The sequence below is a fragment of the Cornus florida genome, unplaced genomic scaffold (assembly GCF_030987335.1).
Source record: "Cornus florida cultivar Cherokee Brave unplaced genomic scaffold, ASM3098733v1 CherokeeBrave_3.0.0_Hap2_Chr08, whole genome shotgun sequence".
Lineage (NCBI taxonomy): Eukaryota > Viridiplantae > Streptophyta > Magnoliopsida > Cornales > Cornaceae > Cornus > Cornus florida.
The window spans coordinates 30,048,772-30,060,632 of record NW_026775578.1 but is presented as its reverse complement, the minus strand read 5'-3'; the positions used below and the strand labels follow the sequence as shown (position 1 = coordinate 30,060,632).

Here is an 11,861-nt window from a genome sequence, read left to right as displayed (position 1 = left end):
AATACTGCGATGCTGGTTCGCATTCCTTGTCCCACGCCGAGACATCCTTCTTTTAAATTCAGAAAAATCTAACGTCAGTACATTATAATGGACCGACTAAAAGAATACAAAGAACCCTAATACTTGGGCTCTAATTATCAGAATACACAACGCGGAAGTATAGTAATCACAGATCCCTAAGACACTCAAACCTGGAATGCTCTGATACCAACTGTAACACCCCCACATTTTCCACGCATAAGTTGATCAGGCTTATACACGAAAAACGAGGGATATCAAAAACAATTGGCAATATACAAGCATGGAATATAAAATGATGATAATAAAAGAATTTAGACAAGAAAGGAACACTAAATAATACAACATCCATCCATCATTTATTTAATACAGTACTTCATTACAACTTGGAAATCCTATGTCAAGGATCCCTAAATATAACCCTGAGAGTTCAACGTCAAAAGTAAATAAAAACTGAAACTGAAGTAATACATAAAACTTCTACCCTGAACTGGATCGTAAGAGTAGATGAGTTCGGATGGTGGTCCCACACTACTAACCTCAACCTTGGAACGGGTACTGACCGTATCCTGAAATAACAACAATGGTGGGTCAACCCCACGAGCAAGTCCTCTCTACTATGACCCAAATCAGAGAATCAAATAAATTAATCATTATAAATCGGTTGAGTACTATATCTGTATACATTCTAAGGGAACTATCCCATGTATAACATGACCTCAACCAGAATAGACGGTGATCACTTAGACTCACACTAGGTGGTTAAGTGTCGCCTTTCCCTACCCGGGAAATCAGCTATTATACATGGTGCACGGTACTGACAACACAGACTATGACGAACTACACAGTGATAACACCTCTCAAAGTACTGATGAATATACTGAGTATATCAATTAGACAACACATGCCAACAATATTAATAAATATACCGAGTATGTCGATTAGGCAACACATGCCAATAATATTAAATCACATACCCCGACAGCCACACATCTGTCTATCGCAACGAATGCATAGGGTATAAATGAGTCTAAACTTATTAGCCAGCTCACATGGTTCTATATGGCAACTCATCCATATAATATAAATGTGACATAATTAAACAGTCCATTTATTTCCTGAAATGCACACAGCATAATAATCATGGTTTGTATATCATTAACAATATAAATAATCCTGCAATGTATAACGGACAATTTATTTGAATTAAAACCATGTAATCATTTAATTTTAACATTAATGATTTAATACTGTTTAATAAAATAATAATACAATTAATGATTAACAATGTCATTAAATTAACTACATCCGTTTAATGGTGATCTGTATTGAAAACGATACAATTAATATTTAAAAATATTAATCGGTCATCATAATAACTAACGGTTAATAAAATAATAATTTAATGTCCCGTTAAACCCGTAAGTACCAACCATAGGCCCAAAAGTGCAAGTTTAAGGTTCTGGAAATTACAAAACAGGCCCTAGGGGTATTTTGGTAATTTTCAGCAGCTGACCGGCGCTTCACGCGCCCCCACGCGCCGCCCTAAGCTTCCCCACGCGCAGCCCTATGTTTTCCACTCTCTCACGCTCTCACACGCGCCTCCACGCGCGTCTGGCGTCAGCCACGCGCGCGCACGCGCTCCCACGCGCGTCTGGAGAGTTCCACGCGCGCGCACGCGCTCCCACGCGCGCGTTGATGGCTTCCTGCTGACGTGGCATCCTCCGGTTGGTTGGCTGCATCACCTTTCCTACATGCGCGCCACACCGGATCAATCCACCTATGCTCCTTTCATCCTACGGCTGATGATTAGTGCGCACCATCATATGGTGTCCCGCGTTACATCGAATCAATCTAAGGATTCACAACCCATCTAACGGCTGCTGATCCATGCGCATGCTTGTTACAATACACCGCAACACACCAGATAACTCCGGTCACCTTCTTCACTGCCGGTGGCCGGAAAACTCGCCGGAGTCTCGCCGGAAATTACAGAAAATGCCCGGAAAATTCCTAAAAATTCTAAAAAAAATCCCTAATGCCTTAAGGAAATATTTTTAGATATTTTGAACATCATAGGATAATAACTAATTATATACCATCCTAAATAATTAAAAATTCATTAATTTAATAAACTAAAAAAAAAATCATTTAATAAAATTTAAGCATGCTCTCAATGCCCCATCATAATCTAAATAATTTAAACAATTAATTTATGGATTCAAAGGGGAAAAATAGATAATAACTTGCCTTTTTGGATTTGAAATAAATCCGCCGGTTGCGCGTAGTCGGGTAAATTCCCTACACCGGTCCAAGCTCCTTTCTTTCTCTCTCTTCCTTTCCACACTCTTACAATGGCTCACTAGAATTTATAATTTGTGTTTAACTCCCTTTCCTTCCTTCTAAGGTAGGCTAGCTAATTTATATACAAATTATATAATATAAATATTACAAATATCTAATTTTTACATTTACTAACCACCTTCCCAACCATATGGCTTCAATTCCACCCATAAACATTGATGAAATCCTATCCTAATCTCTAATTTCATCATGACATTGGTTTAATACTATTATTATTATTATAACTATTATTATTATTATTAATAAACTTTTATAATTATTATTATTATATTATTATTATTATTATATACAAATTAAATACTTTAATTAAATAATAATAATTAATCTAAAACATAACCAATAAAAATTTCAAAACTAATCATTATACTATATAGAACATAAATCAATATTACATGCACAAATAAATAAAATTAATTAACCTAACACAAAATTAATTTAAATACACTCTTTAAAATTACGGGGTATTACAAGACGGCAATCCAAACTTATGCTGAAGGGCACGAACTATCTCGTCGTCACTTTGAGGATTTTCTTCTTGGTTTCCTTGACTTAATGCCCCTTGTGATTTTGCACTTTCGGTTGAAGTCATTGTTGTAGCATGGTGCGTTTCTTAATGCAAGTCTTTCGAGATGATGCTTACAATGAAAGATGAAGCTATTTCATCATCCGAGTTAGGAAGTATATTGTCTTCTTCTTCGAATTCACTTCTCTCATCTTCTTGAAGGTTGTCGGATATATCAGGAACATCTTTTCTAGCACCATGATTTTCTATGTTAAGCTCCATGTCGTGGGCTCAAGTAACGAGCTCTTCAAACGTGCAAGGCTTAATCCCTTGTAGGATGTAAAGAAACTTTCAGCATATGCTTTACATACATGCTTTAACTGCAGGAATTTCAGACAAACGATCCTTGCAGTCAAGACTTAAAGCTCGCTAACGGTTTATGTAGTTAACCACGGGTTCACTCTTTATTTGTTTTGTATTTGTATGCTCCAGTATACTAATAGTATGACGAGTGTTGTAGAAACGGTTAAGAAATTCTCGTTCCATCTACTCCCAACTATCAATACCTCCAGGTTTGAGGTCTGTGTATAAATTAATTGCATTCCCTTTAAGGGAATGAACGAATTGCTTGACAAGGAGATCTCCGTTTGTACCAACATTGCCGCAAGTTTCTACAAAATGTACGATATGTTGCTTGGGATTGCTTTTTCCGTCAAACTATTGAAGCTTTAGAGGTTGATACCCAACCGACAATTTTAAGATATCAATTCTTTCTGTGTAAGGCTTTGAGTACATGCGAGCGCTTTGAGGAACGCCACTGTATTATTCTCTTATGCAATTCACTATCATGTCTTGAAGTTGTTGGACAGAAAAAGAGGTGACGGAGGCAGCATCAATTGTTGGATTGGCGGACATGTCATTTTAATCATCAATTGGAGTGTTCTCTTGCATGGAGTTAGAATGAGGAATTTAGCCTTTGCTTAACTCAGCATTGTCGTCACGTAATTTTAACTTTTCTATTAACGAGGCAATTTTCAGATCTTGTTCCTTGAGAAAGTATTGTAATCTTTCAATTGCACGGGCCATAGTCGTCAATTGCTTTTCGTATGAGGTAGTACTCGTCATCATGACTATCATAGTGTTGGAGTCAGAAAAAATATTTGGCCTTGGGTGGACCAGCCTTGAACTTCAACTTGTGACTGGAGCAACCTTTGAGGTTATAGGAATCTTCCTCCTTGCCCCCAGCGAGGTGAAGGCTTTATGAGTTTGAGTTGTTACTTTGACAGATTTGGTGGAATCGACTCTCATCTCATCGTCCTATCTTTTGGCAGGAACGAATGCTTTGACCATGCTCCATATCATTGAACTTGTAGGGATGACTGTACCACTTGACGAAGTTGCAACCTTCTTGCCACCTTTTGTGGTGGTAATGATGTTGTCCTTCACGACTGCGATGTTTTTGGGGGTATTCTTACTCTTCGTCTAAATCTTGTTGGAAGTCATAGAATCTGATGATGAATTTGTTGAGGATTTGATGTAGGAGAAAGAGATGAGAAGCAGAGAATGTCCCACCGGGCGTGCCAGAAATTTGTATACACAAATTTTGTAGTCTGCAAATAAGAACAAAATATGGAACAAAAATAATATTTTATTAAATTGAAAAAATTGGAGTACAACCCTCTATATATTCTTTACAAAGAATAAGGTCCTCTGATTCAATCTTCTTTTTGGTTGGTTGGATTCAAGGGCTGCACGAGTTTGATCTTGAATCACTGTGGAATTTGGATGAAGAACGGTACGATTTAATATGCTTGTTGTTGATTATCGTGGAATTTAATGAAGAACGGCACGATTTGATGTGCTTGGTGTTCTTCGTATTTGGGTTTGGATGTTCGGGATGAGAGTTTCTCTTTGGAATTCTGGATTTCTGAATTTTAAATTTGTGTCTGGATTTCTGAGTCTCTGAATTTCTAAACTTCTGAATTCTGAATTTGTGTCCTTTGTTGAATTTGAGGAAGAACGATACGTCTTTGGATGTGCTTATTGTTCTTTATCTTCAGAGAGGAGATAATTTGTTGAATTTGGTGAAGAACGGCACGACTTTGGATGTGCTTGGTGTTCTTCACCTTCAGGTTTGCCCTTGGGATTTCTGGCCCTCTAGATTTCTGAGGACCTTCTGGATTTTTGAGTCTCTGGATTTTTGGACTCTGAATTTGTGTATTCCCCCTTCTTCCTCCAGGCCATTTATAGGCTTCTTGGGTTGATAGGATGATGACATGTGTCATTTCCTGATAAGGATAAAATTATAACTGGACCGGGCCGGTTAATTATTCCAAATATATTTTATTAGGAATAATTATTATTTATTTAACCATCTGGCTGAATTAATTAAATAATTTAAGTGGACCAAGCTTGGGCTAATTAAATAACTTAATTAAACATTAGACCCACATTTAATGGGTCCATTTGTCAAAACCAAAGCCCACTAAAATTTTAGTGTCTACAAACCCTTTCACTTAGTTAACAAATAATTAAAAAAAATATAAACGGCCAAATATAACCCTTAAACTAAAGTTAAATGACCAAAATAACCTTCGTCATTCTCTCTAATTTGCACCCTCACCACCACCACCACCACCATTTTTTTTTTTTTTTGAAAGGTGACTGGATCTATTGAGCTCGAAGGATGAATCTTAAACTAAAATTAAATGACCAAAATAACCTTTATCATTCTCTCTAATTTGCACCCTCTATCCTCACCACCACCACCAACTTTTTTGTTTTTTTGAAAGGTAAATGGTTCCATTGAGCTCTAAGGACAAATCACAAAGTCGCAGGAGTAGATTGAAAGCCCTAATAGAGAGAATTTTTCAGAAGCACCACCAACAACCTTATCACAGGGGCGAACTTACCATTGATCAGGAAACTTTGTAAGCGACTGAAACAAGAGGGCGTATCAGAGGGATTCTTCTAAAGAGGTGTAGGCGGCGGCAACACCAACTCAGCCGACGAGGTCGAAGAGGTGTAGGCGGTGACACCCAACTCGTCGACCTCCCAACCCTCTTTGATTCGCCTTTCAACCGACGTCGATCTCAAGATCCAACTCACCCGATCTCTTCGATTCACCTTCCAACCCTCTCTGACTCGCTCTCTTTCTTTCTCTCTTTCAAAATCCCTCCACGACGACGCCGTTCTACGGTCGCCGTCGAAGATGAAGTCCCTACGAGTCAAGGCTCGAAATTTTGATAACTCGGTCACAAATTGGGACGATTGAGTCAAAGAACTCGGTGATAGTGCTGCACAGGATCGTTCTGGTGCTCATGGATTCGAGCTCGTCACTGGTGGCGTGTGTGTGGGTATGACGGTGGTTGTGGTGATGTGTGTGGGTATGACCGATTGTGGCGGTGTCTTCTTTGACCTTGATGTGGCGGTGTTGTGTGGGTGTTGTGATGTGGCGGCGGTGTGTGGTGTGGCAGCGTGTGGGTGTTGCGGTGTGTGGTTGTGGCGACGTCTTCTTTGACCTAGAGACGGCGTGCTTGATGTGGCGGTGGTGAGGTAGTTGCGTTGTGCTGTGGTGGTCGTGGGTGACGGATTACAGAGTTAGGGCTAGGGTTATTTTTGTCAATTAGCAGATTCAGGAGTAAATATGACTTTTAAAATCCCAGGTGCCATTGTAAACCAATGCATTACTGTCCGTTGAGTGACATTGGCCCATAACTCAGGCCGTGTGAGTGCAATTTACCCAGTATTATATAAAATCCATGAGTCTATTTTTTTCCCTTTCTTTAATCAGTAGTTGATAAACTCGGATCACAGTGAACTTTCATAATGGACGCATAAAAGCGTGGAGTGATTATGGACTTGTTATTAGATTGAAATTTCTACTAATGAACTAATGACTAACAATCCAACCACGACCGATTCTTCCATGCAGTAGGTGCAATGTCAGTATTATTAATTTCTCTTTGTTGAACAATGGATAATTTTTATAATAAATTCTTGGATTTTAGTTAGTTGAGTTAGGTGATCAATTGATCTTTAAAATTACTAGTTTATAAATTTGTCTTGCTTTTCTCTCGCTCACCAATTTGCTCTTCTGTTTCTCATACACAACTTGTGCATTTCGGAAGCTTTAAGGTGTTCCTCCTATCTGTAAACTTTTCCATGGCAATGTCCATGTTAGGCGGAAATGAAGCTTCTTCCTCCTCTGCACCAGTTCAAAAATGGACATATGACGTGTTCATAAGCGTGAAGACACCGGCAAGAACTTCACCGATCAACTCTATTCTAGGGTGAATGGTGCCGGAATCACTACGTTCAGGGATAAAAATGAACTGAAAAGGGGATCAAAAATCTCGTCCAAGCTTTTTGAAGCTATTCATGGATCCAATGTTTTCTTGGTTGTTTTCTCCAAGAACTACGCAACTTCCAAATGGTGTCTAGATGAACTTGTGGAGATAATGAAACGCAAAAACAATTTCCTCTGTTGGTAACGGTACTACCCATATTTTACAAAGTCATTCCATCAGGTACGGATGGATTTGGAGTACTATTTGAGTGTCCTGTATCTCTTCTGTTTGTTCTGTGTTTGCTACTGTTGGTTGTGGTTTCTCTTAACAATTACAGTATATATATATATATAAGCCAAATAAATTATCATTTTGCAATCATTATTATCATGGCTTAATAATCTCTTCTTGAATTTTGGTACTTGCATGTGGTTCTTTTTATTTCTTTTTTTAATTTATTTATAAATTTTCAGTTGTGTGGAAACAAACTGGAAGCTTTGAGGAAGCATTTGTCAAACACCAAAAGGTGGACATAAACAAGGTGTCAAGTTGGAGGGAAGCTTTGGCTGATGCAGGGGAATTATCTGGGTGGGATTTAGATGCCACTAACGGGTAATATTAATTAATAAATGCTTATGCTTATATTTTGATTTCATTGGCATCATCTCCAGTACATGCTTATACAAATTCTTATATGTCAGCTGAAGTGGCTAGAACATAACTTCCTGAAAATTGTTTCAAGTTTGTTAAATTCCATATTCCTAGTTTCATGTTTTCACTCATTTTTATTGATTTTGTTCGCTATTTATAAATCCATATTTTATATTCTTATATGCTTATATTTTGATTTCCTTTGCATCATCTCTTATGCTTCTACAAATTTAATCACCCTCTCACTGTAAAATACAGCTAAACATGGCATATTGGTATATTACTGGCCCATAAATGATATAACAGTCAGTTGATATGTTAGTCAACTTAGTCCAGTTGGCATTCTATATTTTTATTTGTCAGGAACTTCCTGAAAGCTTATTCAAGTTTTTTTCTTATTTTTCATCTTTATTGATTTTTGCCTGATATATACACACACACACACACACACACTTATCTTTCTTGAAACATTATAAACAGGCATGAAGGAGAGCTCATCAAGAAAATTGTTGAACAAATTTTGAGTATAATGAATCACACCTACTTACATGTAGCCAACCACCTAGTTGGAATCGATACTCGTATGGATTACATAAATTCTCTGTTGAGCGTTGAAATTCCTGATGTCCTCATAGTGGGTATATATGGGATGGGCGGAATAGGGAAGACAACCCTTGCAAAAGCTGTTTTTAACCATTCCTTCCATAGTTTTGAAAGCAAAAGTTTTCTGGCAAACATCAGACAGAATTCAATGCAGAATGAAATAATTATTCATTTGCAAGAGCAGTTTCTTTCCGAAATACTACAGATAGATGCCAGAAAAGTGCGCAATGTTGATCAAGAAATCAATGTGATAAAAGATAGGTTGTGCAATAGAAGGGTTCTTCTTGTTCTTGATGATGTGGATCAACTAGAACAACTAATTGCATTCAGTTGCCAATCAGACAGTGTCAGAAAAGAATGCTTTGGTCCCGGAAGTAGAATCATCATAGCAACGAGGCACCTGCATTTGCTAGCACGCATTGAGGTAAATAGAAATTATATGGTTGAAGAATTGGATGCCGATGAATCTCTTAAGCTCTTTAGTTTGCATGCCTTCGAGAGAACTGGTCCTTTGGAAGGTTATGTTCAGCTCTCAAAAGATGTAGCAGGTTACTGCAATGGATTGCCCTTAGCCCTTGAAGTTTTGGGTTCATGTCTAAGAGAGTTCAGAAGCATAGCTGAATGGGAATATACATTGGAGAAATTGAGAAAAAATCCTCATGCTAAAATTCAAGAGAAGCTTATAATCAGCTTCGACGCATTGGATGATTATGAAAAGGAGATATTCCTTGATATTGCATGTTTTTTTATTGGAAGAGATGAATACGACGTCACAACAATACTAGAAGGTTGTGGTTTTTACGCAACAAGCGGTATTGGTGTCCTCACTCGTAGATGCCTTTTAATGATAAACAAAGGCAAGCTTATGATGCTGAGAGACATGGGAAGGAAAATTGTTTACCAAAAATCTGTTAAAAATCCTGGACAACGTAGCAGATTGTGGCATTGGGAAGATGCTCTTGAAGTCGTAACAAATTGCAGAGCAACGCGTCAACCGAATTTATTTGTTTTCAAGAATTCATGTTGAAGTGAAGAAACCAATGCAACAACTATAATTATATAAACATTAATGCTTATGCTTATTTCAATTTCTTTTCACTTGCATAAACATAAATGCTTATGCTTCACATGTTCTATCAGGGAACAGACCAAATTGAAGGCCTCGCCTTAAATACGGTTGGACCAAATAAAGTTGTTTTGAGTGGTGAAGCATTTGCGGGGATGCACAAACTAAGATTGCTACAACTGAAGAATGTAAACGTCACTGGAGGCTATGAACATCTTCCTAAAAATTTGAGATGGCTATTAAAAGGAAAAGACACAGAGATTTTCCTAGAAAGTTCTGAAGCTGGTGAGGTGTGTCAAAACATAAAAATACTCACAATAATATTAAAAGTGATTCAAACAATCTTTCTATATGTTAAAATCAGTTCACCATCTCTGTGTGTGCCTGCATTCAACCATATTTCGTTTTCATGGTAGAGCCACAAAGGCAAAACCTGAATTTGCTGGCCCCACCTAGAAAAGCATGTTATATGATCAATACATATATGTATGGACCAATATTATAATACTCATACCATGCATTAAGATAAACTAAACAATTATATATTTCATTATTCTCCTACAACTTCAACTTCATATGTTTGTTGTTTTAGACCAAGCTATTCTAGGGCTTCTAGAAAATTATTGTCTTTACCAATTGTTGAATGGGCCGCTGTTGGCTTGTCTGTTTATTGGCTTGTCTGGGACTCTGTTACTGGGGTTTGGTCTTTGTACTTTTAGCATTTCAATTCATTTACAGAATTACTTACCTTTCCGGAAAAAGAAAAAAATATATACTCGTGTATAGATAAAATAATTTATCAAATAATAAAATAAGTTATCAATTAAAATAAATCATATAAGTAGTTACCAATTAAAATAAACAAGGTAGAAGAATTAAATAGGTAATCGTTTAATAATAATTCAATCAAGATGTTAATTTCAAATCTTTAAATAAATTACCAATTAAATTAAATAGGTAATTGTTTAATTAAAATTCAATCAAGATGTTTCAAATCATTTATAGATAAAATAATAAAATAATTTACCAATTAAAATAAACAAGCTACAATAATTAAATAGGTAATTTTTAATTGAAATTCAATCAAGATGTTAATTTTAAATCATTAAACAAATTACCATTTAAAATTAAATAGGTAATTGTTTAATTAAAATTTAATCAAGATGTTTCAAATCATTTATAGATAAAATAAAAAAATAATTTATCAAATAATAAAGTAAGTTACCAATTAAAATAAATCCTATAAATTGCCAATTAAAATAAACAAGTTACAAGAATTAACTAGGTAATTGTTTAATTGAAATTCAATCAAGATGTTTCAAATCATTTATAGATAAAATAAAAAAATAATTTATCAAATAATAAAGTAAGTTACCAATTAAAAATAAATCCTATAAATTGCCAATTAAAATAAACAAGTTACAAGAATTAAATAGGTAATTGTTTAATTGAAATTCAATAAGATATTAATTTTAAATCATTAAAAAAATTACCAATTAAGTTTAAATAATAATTATTTAATTAAAATTCAATCAAAATGTTTCAAATCATTTATAGATAAAATAAAAAAACAATTTAGTAAATAATAAAATTGGTTATCAATTAAATTAAATAAGTTACATATTAAAATAAAATAGGTTATTTAATAAAATAATTTACCAAATAATAAAATAAATTATCAATTCAAATTAAATATGTAGTTATTTAATTAAAATTCAATCAAGATGTTTCAAATTATTAAATAAATTATCAATTAAAATTAAACAGTAATTGTTGCACCAACACATCTGTTTGTTTTCTCTTTTTCTTCTTCTATTTTTTTTTTTCTGGTGTGTGTCTTATGTTGCACCAACACAGCTGTTTTAATTTGACCACTGGAACATGTTATTTGTTTTAAAGGATTAAAAAAACTAGGAAAATAACATAAATGTAAAATAATTAAAAAAAAACACATTTGTCACTGCTGGGATTTAAAAATAATAATAATCATATTAAAATAATAAAAAAAGCTCGCAGCCGTTCAGTCCCGCCGGCGGCTATCAAACCCAATCACGGCCAAGCTTCTTCATAACAGCCATCGCCGGAATCGCGACTTCTTTAGTCGCTGATTCAATGCCGTCCCGAACCAGCCGTTTCCACCGGCTGAACACACCGCCGTACGTGTTCCAAGCACCGCCGCAAGCCCAACGTCGAGCGTCGCTTCATCCGCCGACCTCCCCATTCTGAGCTCGACGCCGCCTCCATCAAAGTCGAGCTAACTGTCGCGAGTTCACCGTCACAGCTCGCTGCTCACTGCCCTAAGCTCTCCACAGCCGAGCCAACAGCCAAGCTCTCCACAGCCAGCTGATTCTTGCCCGCCGTCCATCTC

General features: G+C 36.1%; 1 protein-coding gene across 1 annotated transcript; it reads left to right on the top strand.

Moving 5' to 3' along the window:
- Positions 1-3,499: 3,499 nt before the first annotated feature.
- On the top strand, positions 3,500-11,840 carry LOC132269964 (disease resistance protein RPV1-like). Its single transcript, XM_059771187.1, has 7 exons — positions 3,500-3,551; positions 4,171-4,349; positions 7,132-7,369; positions 7,647-7,785; positions 8,305-9,394; positions 9,568-9,783; positions 11,664-11,840. Exons 1-7 carry the CDS (start codon positions 3,500-3,502, stop codon positions 11,838-11,840), a joined length of 2,091 nt encoding a protein of 696 aa, XP_059627170.1.
- Positions 11,841-11,861: the final 21 nt, after the last annotated feature.